Raw genomic sequence first — 16,443 nt, forward strand, 5'->3', positions numbered from 1 at the left:
TGGCACCGTTGTGTGGTCGCACCAGGACGGAGCTCAGTTGGCTACGCATTGCAGATCCTCTTCACCAGCCCCTGTTTTGTCGATTGGTTTAATAATGTATGTGGTGTGATCACGGGCTTAAGTAAAAAAAACCTCTCTGTAGGTCTTGGCCTTCTTGTGATCAGAGACTATATAATAGCTGAAAGTGAAACTGCGCTTTGCTATGTCACCGATGGACTTCATCCCACACTGAGGAGAGACATGCCTTTATTTGCTGCAGGGCGGTCCACCTCCCTCCTTTCAGCAGCTCACCCTCACTGCATGGATTTATAGACTGTGTTTTCACGTTAAACCCAATCCACTGACTCCCCAGAGCTTCCTGTTTCAGGGTGTGTAAAGGCAGGTGCATATTAGTCACTGGCCATGTCAGCATGCCTGGGCAGCTACTATTGCTGGAGGCCTGTTTGTGTTCTTCAAATGTTAAACCCCGTTTTATTCCCTCTGAACAGACCATGAAAAGGATATGTATACCCATAACATTTTACTGCATCTAATCCAGCCATATTTGTTCCTGTTGCCATGTCAGGCAGCTGGGAATGCACAGCACCGGGAGCCTTCCATTTGTAAAGCAGTAACTTAATTTATTTCCTCATCTATCGGAAATGAAAGGCCTAAAGCAGTGAGAATCTGGCTTTGTTGTAAGTGTGTTTGAAATGTGTTTGAAATGTGCACCTGCTGACTTCCCAGCTCTTATCAGCAATGGAGACCTGTGAAACCACCATCTTGGTGAGGGCTTATCTTTAATAACCAAAGGTCACCAGCTTATTTTGTACGTCACCTCTTGTCACTTTCAGTCTAGGTTAAAGTTTTCATGGCTTGTTGATTATTTCTCTGTAATACAGGCCACCGTGCAGCGGATAATTAATTGTGTACTCTTCAGGTTATCTTAAGTATCTAATCCATCTGATTTTATGACTTCAGAAACAGACTGAGCTTAAGCACATTCAGGTGAATTTACCTTGCCAAGAGATGTTTTGCTGCTCAGCTGTTCGCCTACAGATATTCATCACTGATGACATGGCAACCCTTGTGGATCGGTTGGGAAAATATGTTCTTGATACACACATTTGTACCTAGCCTTTATGATTCATTACAGTGCCTGCAAGGAAATGTCAGTGTGTGTGTGTGTGTGTAAAACTGGTGCAAACACATATCTTCTGTGGCACCCTGTTGAAGCCTCACAGAATGTTAGGCTTTTAACTCTTTGGTGTTTTACCACCACTGGTAATGTTTTTCTTCTTATTTTGATAACGTTTCTTATCTCTTGTTTTCAAATTCTCGCCCATGTCATCTTTTCCTTTTGCTGTTATGAGCAGCAGCTGCTCGGTGACTTCATGTTCTAGAGTCAATACTTAGGTCTGCTGAAATCCATGAGCTTCCTCCAGACAAAGCCAGACAAAGGAAAAGCTGGCTGCTGGGAAGTTGCTTGGCCCATTCATCATTGAATTAAGTAATTCTACAAATTGGATGCCTCGCTTTTGTGGTGCTGAGTTAACATATGCGTTCCCCTCACATTGCAGTAAAGTACACATTATAGATGTAAGTTTTCTCTTCACGTCTTCCTCATCTTGCATTCATTGGAGAAGCCTATCATTGATCCACTGAAAATGTCACGTCAGTTACGGTCAGAGCAATGTATCGGGTCAATACTTTTCATCTTAAATTTTGAAACGGACCTCTGAGGTTCCTCCCTGATAATGGCCTCATTAAAATATTTATCATCTCTACATTGTCTTTCTTCTTAAAGAAATGATTTCAATGATCATTATGTAAACTGATTTATGAATGTACTTAACAATTCTGGGATCATTTTAATGCCTTTTCAGAGGCTTTTCCACCAATACAAGTGGCCATCAGCGACATACTCGAACATACATTATTGATATTGGCCTTCAAAAACCAATATTGCTTGAAACCTTTTGTCTGGCTTATGAAAAGCATAACGCAACGCTGCTACATCTATTGATTAGAGGATTCTAGTACCAAAATGTAAGATTAACCCCATCAAAACGTCAGACATTTTGAATTTGTTGTAGACAATCAGATCCCCCAATTTAAACCATTAACCTCCCAACAATCTGTGTTACGCAAGTCATTTTGATATGTTATGGCAAACAGAAACTATGTGGATGCACACAGCTGACAATGTCTACATTGTTCCACTCTTCCATGCAGATCCTCTAACACTGTTGCATGCCATCATTGAGTGCCAGTTTACAGACTTGTATCTCCTCAGAAATAACATCACTAAATATCAACAGCGTGAAGGGACCGATAGAGAATCAGTTGAGTTCAGAAGCATTCCTTCGTACATGTCTTTTTGTTATCCGGTTTAGCAAAAAAGAAAATGTCAACAGTGCATCAGTGGTTTTGATAGATAGGAACCATTTCATTTTATGTTAAGTGATGAGCTCTGTATTCCATAGTGTCGGTCACTACAAGATTCATGGCTTTATCACAATCAGTCATTGGACATATCAAAAGGACTCACAGAGCGCATCATTTGCAACATCACTTTATTGCTTTTTTGGTACTTATTGATGGCAGCTTTGATTTTTGAAGAATACCTCAAGTCAGCCGATATAACTGGTTTGTTCAAGGATTAATTTAGCAGAATTTCTAGTAAGAAGACCCTTGTCAGTAATTGATGGCATAGACCTCAACATCTTCTATGATACAAGATTTCTGATTCACAATTTGACTCTTGGGGTCATTGCGTATGTTTACACTTAGTTTAACTGACATCTGTTATGTATTTGATTAGATGTTGTTTTGAAAAACAGACAACCAGGACTTAGAAATGAAATTACTTTGCATTAATAAATTGATCCAAACATTTCACCCTGTATTTTCCTGAATTACAGTTTGCTTGCCCCACACAGAGGCCCTGTTCCTACTGTTTAACTCTTACATTATTGCAGTATTTATTCAGAGATTTCTCAGAGGAACAAAGGGCTTTTAGGGCCAGACTTCAGAGGTCGGGATGTTGACTAAGCACATCACAATGTGTTCACTGTTCGGAGGATTGCGACTGAAGCCCCTCAAGAATGTGTATATGAGATAATCCCCGAAAGTGCTAATTTGTTGAAGCATTTCGTTTTGGTAATTTGCCACTTAGTGCTGGACAGATGAGGCCATGAGAATACTGGACTCAATTGGGGTCGGTGGTGACTTTCCTCTCATCGGTGCCTTCGCGGACTGAATGGAGTCAGTGAACTGTCAAGAATGGGTCATTCAGTTGTGAATATTAAGTTGTGTTAGCCACCAGGAAAAGGGATAGTATTCACATGAGCCTCTGGTAGAGCAAAAGCGTAATTCAGATATAAAAAAAAACAATGTGAGAAATAATCAGAATCCAGGATTTTAATGAGTCCATCCACATTTTGTATGGATTAGTTAAAACGTCTGCTTAATCAAGTTTTGTCAATTGCATCAGAATATTTTGAAGGTATTGCAATAAACCATCCAAATTCACAAGAAAGTCATTTTGGTTTTATTTGTATTACTGAGTGTAACAAATACTGGAGCAAACAGGTTTTAAACATGGCTGTGTTACCTGCTCCCTTAAGTCCCATTGTTTCCAGGTAAATACTGGCACTGCAGAGTGATTCACATTTGGGTGTTCCCAGCATGCAATGATACATGCTCCCTGGGAAACGGGTAACCAAAGAGCGCATTACCTGCAGCAGCAGGTCAGCTTCACCCTGCGCGGAGCTCTACCCGTCTCACTCTCACTTCTGCGCTCTCACTGGCTCTTTTGTGCGGCTCCTACAGAGAGGTGATTGAGTTGCATTCGAGGCTCTGCGTCTCCCAACCCCCTCTTCAGAGGAGCACCACTGCCGTAAAGAGGGTGTGTTCGTTCTGTCGGGCATTGGAGACTGCCTATAGAGGACAAACAAATGTTGTTGCCTGGCAGGGAAACTGAGAGGCTCTCCTGTGTGAGCAGGGTGTTTGGGGAGTGAGGGCCCCTGAAGTCTGGGTTTCCTTTTAAAAGGGTCCGTAGAACAGTCCCCAGTCTGTGATGGAGGTGGCTTGCGTCAACAAGCTGAGGAGCTTGTAAAGACAAACAGAGAAGTGTGCCGTCTGTTTCAGACCGTGAGCAAATTGTCCATTGATTATTCCCGAGCCACAGAGTTAAGAGAGCCACTCGCCAGCATGATTGAAGTCATTGCTTTAATCAGATTTGCATTCATCTCATACGTTGACCCGCTTGGCTGCAGCTTCGGTTGTCTCTGTTTGATACTCCTGAAGCTGCCTTCTAAACAACCATGAAGAGGCCCTGTGGTGGAGGTTGAAAGCTCTCCTTCTGGCAAGCAGAGATTTTGAGCAGTTAGTCCACAGCTGTAATTGCCTTCTGCTCTCACACTCTGAGTCACTTGATGTCGGTGCATTTTGCATATTTCTCTGTATTTGTTTTTTGTAGCTGTTCAAATTCTCCAAGTTTTTTGTGCTGTCCTCCTGAAACTCCTCAATGTCTGACTATCACCTGAGCACAGGCACTGCTTTCTCGCTTCCCAGTATTCTTCTGTAGCTTATGGGACAAATGTGAAAAAATATCGTGGCAACAGAGAGGCTTTATTTAGTCTCAAACGAAGACAAAAAGACAGCCTGCACACTGCTTGTAGACCATGCTGCCACTCATGTTGCCTGTAATTGGCAGGTTTTGCTAATAATCCTTTAAATTATTTATAATTTCGGGTAATCAAACATTTGCAGAGAGTAAACTGGTTATGCAGTATTATTAATCAAAGTTAAACACATGCACCAGCTGCTCAGTTTGTGATTCATGTACACAGGCTAACATTTTCACACTGTTTGCAGGCAGTATGATAGTTTAGTAGAAAGTACGGACTAATTTATAATCTGAAATCTCTATAGACATCAACACGTAAATCACCAAGTAATAAAACGGTTGCAAATACCAACTTGAATTATTGAACTTAAAAGTGAAGTGTTGCTCAGTAGCTGGGGCTGCAGCTTCACATTTGCATGTAATCAAACATGATAAAGGTTTGCAGGCTGTCAGACATTAAAGGTTAAATATTAGCTACATCGATGAAGCAGATCTCCTCAACGCGTCACACGCCTGACACTTGACTGCACCATCATGATTACACAACATGCCCTCAGAGGTTCCCAGGCATTATCAGGCTTCATCTGATAATTACAGAGCGATCATCTGCTGCAGTGATGCTGCTACAATCTGTACAGCTGTGGTTTAGTTCTCTGGCACTCCCAGGGTGACCAGTATCCTGTGAACAGTCTGCTATCATTGTATTTGGTTAAGCTCATGGCCATAGTGAGGGTTTACAGTACACGTGCGAAGCTTTTAACAAGCGTTGTGGAGGCAGGCTGATTTAATTTCCCCTCCATGAAGAGGAGACATCACAGCAGTAGCATAGAGTGAGTGTGTACCGGCTTCCTGTTGAACCTCAGGATTAGCAGGACCTATTGTGGCACTAAAATTCTCGCAGGAAGTGTTTCATCACGGTTAATAGGTCAAACTGTAAGAGTTACGCGTCAATAAAAGAGCTAGGCAACCATATAGGTGCTTTGTCTTTGTGTCCATGTTGAATGGTCAGTGGGGTCACCCGGTTCTCTGTGGGTCATGAGAGAAGTCGTCCATGGCATATCACTGGGAGCCCTGCAGACAATATTAACTTGGGAGTTTTATAGTTTATATTTTTTTGTAGATAATTTATGGTCAATATTTGGGGGGGAAAACTCACAAAAAATGTTTCTATGCAAAGAGAAGTGAGGCCTATTTAGCCTAAAGACAAGACTATTTATTGTCCCTGTTTGTAAATCAGTTGCAAGACTAGCACAAAGGTTGCAGTGCTAATTAAACTGGAAAAAACATTGTATAAAGGAAGACATTTTGGTTTTGTTTGGAGTGGGGTTGTTTATTGCAAAGGATGTGGTTAAAATAAAGTACAAAAAAATACAACAACAATCAGGATCATAATTGTGGAAATGACATTAAAATATTAATGGTAAGATGATAAAGCAAGTAGCTTTCCCCACTTTAAAATAAACCCTCACTCGGTTGCAACTGTATTAGGTACACTGTACATTTATATTAACAAAGGTAGAGCAATGCCCTTTTCCTATGTCTAAGTGCACGTTTCCATGACTGCCAATCATCAAATGAAAAAACAGATTATTGCAGGATTGTTGTATTAGTCTGTATAGTTTAACTATGTGAACCCGATCAACTGGTAACTTGGCGTTAATTGATCAAGATATCAGGACAGATGATAATGATATTTCCCTTTTATGCTTCATGTGCCCATGCAACAAAAATACATGAGAAAGCATGCATCATTTTTAAGAACCAATTTATTTAAAAGCATTTCATGTCTCCTAAAATGCGTCCTCTGGTCTGAAGAGACCGAGCTGATCAGTGGATGGCTTGGCACGGCACAACTTGGCACACACAGTCACAAGTATTACTTTATCCTTGTAGACCTGTGTCATAGGTGAGCCAGGTTTCTGCTGCCTCTCTAAACGCTTTATTCATCATGTTTATTAAAAGTGGTTCCTGGTGTTGGCGGGACATTCTAACTCATATTGTTGTTACATGCTCATCGTCAGATATGCATAATGAAAACTTGGCAGTATCATTTGCTTTGTTTGATGTCTTGCTAGTCACTTGACCTTGTCATTGAATGAAGTAGACATGGGGTCGGCAACCTTTTTGATATGAAGTGCCATTAAAAAAATAAATAAATAAAAAGGATCAGCGTGCCGACGATTGTGAATTATCAACGGGGGGGGGGGGGGTGTGGAGCTCGACGCTCGTGAACTGTCAACAGGAGGGCGGGGGGAGCCTCGCTGCGGGGAAGCAGTGTGTGGACCAGTCAGCGCAACTTACATGATGCCGAATTTAACAAACAAATTTAAATAATTGGTTTAAACGGCATAATAATAATAAGGACGATCGTCTGTTCTGTGATTCTCCAGAACACACAGATGGCCAGTCCGCCCCTGTGTAGCATATTATTTTGATGAGAGATGAGCAGATCGCCACTGGGCTTTCAACTAAAGACACACAAAAACTGCGTCATTTCTACAGCTCCTTATGGGTAGCCTACTGCAATTTGTGAAGTGCTTTCCTCTGTGGTGAAACGATCAGTTTTCACAGAGGAAAGCGGCAGAAAGTCGCCTGGAGTTAAAGAGAGCGGGGCTGCGTTGCGTGCATGGCTTCCTTCTGCAGGTAACGGGGAGACGCGCTCTGGCGGCGGTCTCGTTCAGGATCCGAAAATAAAATTGTAATGTTTTGCACACTTATTCCACTTATTCCTAGTGTGCCACTGGTTACGGTGCCGCGTGCCAATGGTCGCACGCGTGCCAGGGGTTGCCGCCCCTGAAGTAGACGCATCCCATTATGGGATTAAGTGTCAGTGGCTTTATTTGCTGCGTAACAGGATTTCATACCGCATACTGTAGTGTGTTGCCAGGCCGGCCATCTGTGCTAGTGCAGTAAGGGCTTGATGTGTATGTGCGTGTGATGTTGTCTGCAGCTTCTGACACATCAATCATTTCTTAAAAGCCTCTGAAATTATTTTGTTGTGACTTCATTTGTTTGGTAGTGGATACAGTATATAGTGGGGCTTATTTGCTGTGGGACTATTGAGATTCTTTTATAGATATGGTTCATCCTATGTCAGCATGGGATGACTCTACCGAGTTAATATCTATAATTTATCAAGAGGCAAAAGATCAGCCTATTATATCTGTGTATTTGTATTCTTACTCTACATCTAATATTTATGTAGAGGTCAATGGTTGCTCTGTGCTAGAAATAGGGGTGAGTCACATCATTAACCCCACAAAGTGCGCAGTATGCTGTGCAATGATCTTTGTAGCATGCCCCCTTTATCGTTTGTTTTGTTGCTTTTTCACCCCTTCATCCGTACTGTTAGTTCCTGAAGGAGTCTTGCAATCACTTGAAAATGTATTATTACAGCTTTACTTTTTTCAACACTTATATTCCATTACAGATTTATTAGGGGGCCAATTTTCACAGCTTAATTTAGCTGTTTTTATCTTTAATTTTGTTCAAGTATGTAACTGTTCTAAACACTGTTAAACGTTCCTTTTTTCTTGGCGTAACATTGACCCACATTGTTGTGACCTCCTTAAATTCTACATGTGAGGATTAGGCACTGTGATCTCTTTTGCCATTCTTCGTCAGATTAGAGCTGAAACAATAAATCTTTTAGAAGAATAATCTTCAAAAACGTATCATTCATAAATTCCAAAAGCCACTTAACAAGCAAAAATTGCCAGCCACCCATTCTCTGCTTTCGGTTGTTGAAATTCAGCTTTGGGATTTCAAACAAAACACGTACATTTGTGACGTCTCCTGTGATGGATATTTGTCACTATTTTTAAAATGTTATAAATTAAGCCAAACAAAGTGGGTTATAATGAACACATGTGACACACATCTGTATTAGGCCTATTTTAATCAAATAATTGTCAATTTACAGTAGACGCAACACACAAATCTTCCCAAGCATCTTCGGCAGTACGTAAGAAGGATCTTAAATCAGTTTAATGTTGATTATTTGTTAGAAGTTAAGAGATCCTCTTGAATGATCTGCTTCCATGTAAGAGAAGAGCTGAGTCTGCTGGTTGTGATTGGGCCAGTAGTGGGTTTGCAATGCATTAGATGAATTGGTTTTCTAATTAAGTTAGATTAAGAAAATGCCAGTCTTTTACACTTTGCATCCTCAGTGCTGCTGCAGTGTCTTCCTCCTTAGACTGACTCAAACATTTCAAAGCCCCTTTCCTAATCTCATTCAATTTTAAATCCTAAACTAAAGCCTCCCCTCACGAAAAAAAGTCCCTCCCTTACACTACCGAGAGTCTCTCCTTTATAATCGCAGAAATCCTAACTTGTCGATAGTGTGTTATAAATAACGGGCTCCAAAACAAGGATGGTTCAGTATTTGTGAAAATAATGTCTTTGCTGCTCTGTCAAATGTTCACAGGGCAACAAATGCTCAGAGGGCTTGCAGTGAGATGATGAAGCCATCTTGTCAAAAGGGCCTTGTTGGTGATTTCACACAATGTATTTGAGAATTTCACGCTTTAAATAAAACTGCGCTTTAGATGCCATTTCCTGAGAGGTTTGTGTGAGTGAAAGAGGCTTTGAATTTAACCGGTGGTATTGCGGTTTGCTTTTTAAATGTGTCAAAAGCCTCCTGGGTCTGCCTTCTTTGTTCCCATACATACACCTAAGTCATGTTTTCAGCTCAGCAGTGAGTGTACCATCTGTGAGGATACCTGCATTATGTGATTTTTGAATTGCCAGTCTTGGGTATTGGTGCGTCTTTGTCAGACTTTGCAGCAGTTTTCTTTTACAGTGTATGACAGGCACATTCTAAAGTGGTAGTTTTTTGTATATCCTATTAAGTCAAGTTTGAAAAAGGTGTTAATCAAATTGACATAAGGCTTTTTAGACTACGGCAAATGATATTAAACTACACACAATACAGGAAGGCGACAGGCAGGCAGCCGTCCTTCCTGGTGGAAAGATTAGGATGAAATGTTTTGCATAAACCTGCAGGAGCTCTGAGAATGTGGCTTGACATTTTACCATTCAGCTCCGGTCCTGGTTCACCCCTCGTCGGTACTGAAGGCCATGAGCGACTGATGAGCGTGAGGCCCACATGTGACCTGGCAAACAGTTGACTCTGTGGAGGCTAAAGCAGATTATTATAGTAGTTGGGCCTGGCAATCTCTCTAAAGACATCCACTTCACTTCAGGTCACAAGACGCTCAGTAAAGACCATTTATTGGGACGGATCAATCCTAAACCATTGGCAAACAAAGCAACACGTTCTTACTAAGCACTGCTTGTGTAGGTCAAGATTATCCAAAAATACTTCTCACCACATTTAATGCATAATATCTATTTCCTGCCAAGACGAGCAAACATTGTACATCCATGGTTTTTAATAAATAATTAACAATTGTAACATAATTAAATGATTTAAAGCTGCAGCACGTATGTTGTTTATTAAGCCATAAGAACTAGAGATGTCCCGATCCGATCACGTGATCGGGGATCGGAGCCGATCACGTGATTTTCAAAAGATCGGAATCGGGAGAAAAAAATCGGGGATCGGGAATTTTTTTTTATTTTTCTTATAAAATATTTTTATTTAATTTAATGTTACAAAACAAAAATGACCATGTTCACGTCTTAAAGTAATCCTGAGGCCTTAGTTTTGGTTTAAAATTACACATCATGTATGTGTTGCTTCTTTTGGGCTTGTTTTCATAGACCTGGTTGCTTATTTCTCTCAAAACTGGCAACAGAGTGGGCAGGGCGCAGTGTCTAATAGTAGCAGTAAGCTAACAAGAGGCTACGTTCAGCTGGTGCCTCGGGAGTCGGGACAGAGAAAATGTCAGGAGTTTGGAAGTATTATAAAATTGAAAGCGAAGGCAGTGTAACAGCCAGATGCAATGTTTGCAAGGCGGAGGTTCCGCGTGGTGGAAAGAACAGAGCTACGTTCAACACGACCAATCTAATACAAACACCAACAACAACACGACGAGTACACAGCGGCCACTCAGGTAACGGCACTGAAACAACCGACACTTTCAGAGACTTTTAAAAGGAAAGAGAAACTGCCCCAGAACAGTGAAAAGGCCAAAAAAATAACAGCCAAGATAGCTGAATTCATCGCGTTGAATGACCAGCCGTTATCTGTTACCTTTTTTTTCTCTTAATGCATTGCATAAAGATCGGATCGGGAAAAATCTGTATCGGCAGATTGTCAAAATCAAATGATCGGAATCGGATCGGGAGCAAAAAAAGGTGATCGGGACATCCCTAATAAGAACATATTTACTTTTTTCTCATTAAGAAAATTGACTAAATCATTTTGATGCACACATCCCCTCCAATCCTGTGCAAGTAGCTTATAATTATTCTTTGTTGATCCTGTAATAACTGAGAATTATACTAAATTATGTAAAGGCATAAGCAGAAGAATTTGAGTCGCCTTTGAACATCCACATCATGTTTTTGTTTGTCTTTATCTGGTTTCTGTTTGAAGTTCATAATATATTTGTAGCACATATGGTGTTATTGAACACGGGGCGTCTTTCTATTAGTCAGATGATACATCTGTAATGATGAGGCTTACTGCAGCACAACAATGGATTGAATTCATTTTGCAAAACATGTTTTAATTAGAATTGTTGGTTACCTCCCCACAGAGATCATTTAACCATGTATTCTTCTTTTCTGGGCGAGCATTTTGGGTCAGAGATGTGAGACGACTTAGAACAATTGTAGGTGTTAAATGATGTAATGGAAGACAACAACTGTACAGTTTGGTAGCCTCAGCAAATGCTTGAATGGCAGCAGCCTTTTGTAGTACAGTTATTAATCCACCCTCTAGTTAAACAATGTCGCTTGTTGAGATGAATTTTCGAGTGTGTCGTTGTGGGAGGATGTGCATCAGTTTGTAATGAAGCTGCTCATGCTGTGCATTTCCATTCACATAAACTATAAAGGAAAAGTACAGTTTCTAATTGAGACAACAGAAGTAGCGTATGCCACATGACATTATTAATACATGGTATGATGAATAAAGACTAAGCACATGCCTGTTACTGTATAGCTAATTATCCTTTTCTCGCAAAAGTAAAATCTGCAAATAAATGCAGTTTAAATTCAAACATAGAGCTTTATACAGATTTTGACGTTCCAGCTCTTTTGTTACCTTCCTGGCTTTTGTGAAATGTGCCTGTTCAGGTTGCCCGTTTCTGTTTCCCACAATGCTCTGTCAGCCAGAGTTAGCATCACTTTTGCAGATCAGTAGCACAGTAACTCCATGATCTCCTCTGTTTCTGGAGTGAGCACATATTGGCTGTAAGAGAGAGCTGCATATCCCCTGCATCAACACTGTGTTCTGAGCCAGCCCAAATCTGTCACTCACTGCAGCTTTTTCTGCAAACGCCAGCTACCACAGAGCCCCGTCTGCAGCGAGGATGCTTCCCAGGCCGACTAGCACACAAAGCTGTAAATAGCTAAACTACTGCTCTACAAGCCGGCCCAAATGTCATAACCATAGACTTTATCATCCCTTTGATGCCCCTGTTGAAAGCCATTAACTGATATGGATGGTGGTTTAGTCTATTTCGTGTAACTTTACTGCCGTAGAAAGCTATTTCATAACATTCTCTTGTCTTCAGTTTGGATAAATCAAAACGTATAACATTAGTTTATTGTAGGATGGAGAATAGTGTGCCTTACAATCATATAAAAGCTTCCAAAACCTCATAAAATATGCACTCTCATCTGCATTTCAGAAAAAAATAAAGTTACATTTCTTTATCCTTTTTTACAGGTAATGAATGTAAATGGACTGTACTTATATAGCGCTTTATCCAGTCTTTTTAAGACCCCTCAAACCGCTTTACATACTACATGTCATTCACCCATTCACACCCATTCATACGGAGCAGGGTACCTTACTCTAGGAGCTAACATTCACACACATTCACACACCGTTGGCCATGCCATCGGGAGCAACTCAGGGTTAAGTATCTTGCCCAAGGATACATCGACACGTTGACTGCATGGGCTGGGATCGAACCCACAACCTTCTGGTTGAAAGACGACCGCACTCCCTCGCAGCCACAGTCGCCTAATGTAATTGAGAAAGGGGTTTTTATTCTAAAAGCAGACTTGGGTAAGAAATAACAGCAATACAACATCATTTACAGACCGACAGGACATTCAGACAAAGACAAAATAGGACATTGTTATTAAAAGGACAAAACAAATATGCAAATTGCTAATTAGTGCCGGTGAGAGGAAAATGAAGATACCATTTGGAACTTCTCAACACAGGACAGAAATAATTTGTGTAGACTTTTTTTTAATAGGCACTGACATTTCCTCTCTTTGTTCCTCACAGTCAATAAGCACAAACCATGGATCGAGACGACGTACCACGGGATCGTAACGGAAAACGATGATAAAGTACTGCTGGACCCTCCTCTAATTGCACTGGACAAGGATGCTCCTCTACGCTACGCAGGTGAGAGAGGAGGTTTAATGCTGCTGCTGCTTTTCATTTTCTCTCAGCTTCACTTCACTTGGAATGACTCTTTTACAACGGGAAAAGGACGCATACTAACTGTGCTGTACCATCAAAGCTTTGAGAATGTGTTACATATTATGGATGCAGAAAAACTGTTCATCAATGAATTATATAAGTTTCATTTCAGATTGACAGTGGACTTTTTTTTATTTATTTATTCAACAAACAACAACAAAAAGCTAAACTTATCATAGAAATAAAACATGCTTTAAAATCACGAGTACAGTATAGGAAGGCCTCTCTTTCTTCATGGTGTTCCATTCATTCTGTGGTAAAAATGGTATTAACGGCAGCAGAGAGGAGTCCTTAAACCCACAAATGAGTTTGCTAAATTAGTTTAGATTAGTTATTTACTTTTGGTTCCTCGTCTCAAAGTTAATGTTTTTCAATTTCTTTGTTTTTGGTTAGACGGCTTCAATCAGGATGATCGTCAACACGACAATAGATGTTCATGTTTTGTTCTATGACAAAAATATGTCAGTAAATACTACACTGGTGAATTTTGAAGCATTTACTGTAAGTGGCTTATGGTCGAGGGAACCAGGGGGATGCTAACTTCCTGGTTGGCTTTCAAAAATACGTTATCCATGCAGCATTCTGTTGGAGATTAAATCTTAATTCAAATGAAAAATGTCACTCAGTAGTGAAGGACAGAACAACTGCTTATTGTTGAATAATCATTGAATGCACTTGTGGTAGAGAATATGTGACTCAATGGCATTAGGACCTTTAGATTTTTATGACATGCCTGTCATACTGACATACATCTGGATACCATATCCTCCAGATTGGCCCTTTTGATATTCAGATCAAAACACTCTTTCATGTGTTTTCCCTCCCAGGGGAGAGGTACAGCTAACGTGCTTTATGTACCAAGGCAACATTTGCTCTGGGTTTTTTTTTAATCACACCAGGCTTGACTCTGGCCAGGATTCAAAGCACTTCAGCTCAGGAAAATTCATATCACATGAGGTGTGTGATCTTGTGTCTGCAAGCGCCTCCACACTCAGCACTCACACTCCACTTGATATTATCATTTCTAAAATCTCAGAGGAATTATCTGATTTAGCAAGCAATGCTTTAACATCCATATGCCCATTTGTCAGAGGAGATAAATACATGTAATATTCTTCACAAAGTTATGTTAAATCTGATTGTTCCAAGAGCTAGTCGACCTGGCAGCACACAGTTTTTAAAGTTGACAACTTCAGCAAGAGGCCCATCGTTTCTGAAGGGCAGGAAGATGAATTAAAGGCCCATTCTCTGCATGATGTTTGTCTCTTTTCACAGTAAATTAGCGTTGAATACAGAGCGTGGTGTTCCCACTTCTTTTAGCTGAGGCTCCCTTTTATGATGAGCCAGGCTTTATGAATACATTGCATGTCCCTGTGAACTAGCTCTCATGACTGAGAGCGAGCAATCTGGCTTCACGTGGCAGCAGGGGTGACCAGCTCTGTCTGCCAGCCGCCTCGTCCTCCCTCCATCTGTGCCAAAAACAAGGTTAACTGTAAAGCTGACCTCCAGGGCCAAAGAAACCCAATCACAAGTCAGATTAGTGCACAAGGTGAATATCTAGCATGAATGAGGATCCACTGGATGTAGCTTTAAGTGTGTATGTGATGAGTTCAGTCAGGACGATTGGAGCTGAAATAGTTACAAACTTGAAAATGAGCTCTGTGTTCATTGAGGAATGTGCCCTAAACAAGTGAGGAACACAAAGCAGGGAGCATTTAAACACTAGATATGGGTTATATGATTCACATAGGAACATAAGACGACCTTGTTTCTGTAACACAGTAACTCCAAATGGATGCCAGACAATGTACAGCATATTGATCTATTGGCAAATAATATTCTCAGATTCTAACTCACTGTATGCATTTAGTGCCAATAGTTAAATGATAGCTCCAGGTCAATTCAATACGTAACCATCTTTGTGATGGCTGACCCGAGCTGAGAGGCCTGTGTGAGCAGAGAAAAGCTGAGGAATTCCTGAAGCCCTGGTGTGAGCAGGTCATTAGAGCTGGGGTGATTTCAGAGGCTCGTAACTCCCACTGCATGACTGGCCCTGAACAGCACTCCCTAATGTGAAATCCATTTATAATTGTTTAGTAGGTGAAAACAAAATGACCCGGTCCAACCCACCTGACGGGGCTTTAAAACAAACAACTATTGCACTGAAAGCATTAAGGAAAAACTCCACTAAAAGCAAGCCATGTTTCATATAAGCAGCACATGCCTTTATTGGCTAAATGATTAAACACATTTATGTGTATTTACTTTGTGTTTTTGACAGCAGAGCCATCTTTAAGACGCATTACAAACACACACTTTAACAGGCATTGTTTTCAAATTAACAGGATTATGTTATGATGATAAGTGTAGGTAATGCCTCAGTTTGCTATGTCATTTTACAGCTAAAAATGTCTTAGAACTCTCTTTTTTTTCTTTCTTTACAAATTATGCAAACTAATGTCCTAAGTCACGCATTTAGGTTTAATGGGGTAACGGAGTATCCTGAAGTGATATATATATTTTTTTTCTTCATGAATGGTATCCATGGTTTACTTTTTGAATACTCCTTTACAATAATTTACTATGTTTATGTAGGCAAACGATAGGCAGGCAAACTCATTAAAATATGCAATCATAAAGATCTATTTATATGATGGAACGGCATTATGATGTGCCATAGGCCACCAAATAAGCCTTTTACTGCCAAAGTCTTAATCCAGGTGATTCTACTTTTAACCACTGGCTGGTTTCTCCATATCCTTCTGGAACGCCCTGTCATGCACTTCATCATTTCATTTATCTGTACTCCCAACTTGCTTCTTATCTAATCATTCAATTATTTTAACTGGCTGAAGTCTAATCATTCAATTATTTTAACTGGCTGAAGACTTTTTCCTTGTGGGAAACTACATATTTTCTGTCGGTCATTTTGTAAGCAAGAGTATGTTTCCTTCCTTTCCTCTCTGTGTTTTCTCTGAGATTCTAACTTGTCTTTTAACTGATCTGGGTTTATCTTCTCTCCCTTCCTTGTAGAGAGTTTTGAGGTGACTCTCACTGAAGAAGGTGATCTTGGGCTCTTTCTTCTGCCTTGTGCTTAGTTTTTACTATTAACCCACTAACTCAAAAAAACAGCATTCACACTTTTACACAGAAACCCCCACCATGCTCTGTAATCTCCCCATTTGGTTTTCTCGATTTTATGTTTTTCTCACCCTTAATTTTTTGGACTTCCAACAGCTGGATGAAAAGTGTGATG

The 16,443-nt window shown here is 40.4% G+C and overlaps 1 protein-coding gene across 4 annotated transcripts in view; it reads left to right on the plus strand.

The window, feature by feature from the left end:
* Positions 1 to 16,443, plus strand: part of clstn1 (calsyntenin 1) — a 36,785-nt gene that overhangs the window by 935 nt on the left and 19,407 nt on the right. For 2 of the 4 annotated variants that reach the window (XM_034144969.1, XM_034144971.1), the window contains exons 2-3: positions 12,987 to 13,109; positions 16,221 to 16,250. In XM_034144969.1, the coding sequence (XP_034000860.1) occupies positions 12,987 to 13,109; positions 16,221 to 16,250 (153 nt within the window). The remainder of the gene's footprint in view (positions 1 to 12,986; positions 13,110 to 16,220; positions 16,251 to 16,443) is intronic. The other 2 variants (XM_034144970.1, XM_034144972.1) reach the window with 1 other exon arrangement.

Source organism: Trematomus bernacchii, unplaced genomic scaffold, assembly GCF_902827165.1.
Source record: "Trematomus bernacchii unplaced genomic scaffold, fTreBer1.1, whole genome shotgun sequence".
NCBI lineage: Eukaryota > Metazoa > Chordata > Actinopteri > Perciformes > Nototheniidae > Trematomus > Trematomus bernacchii.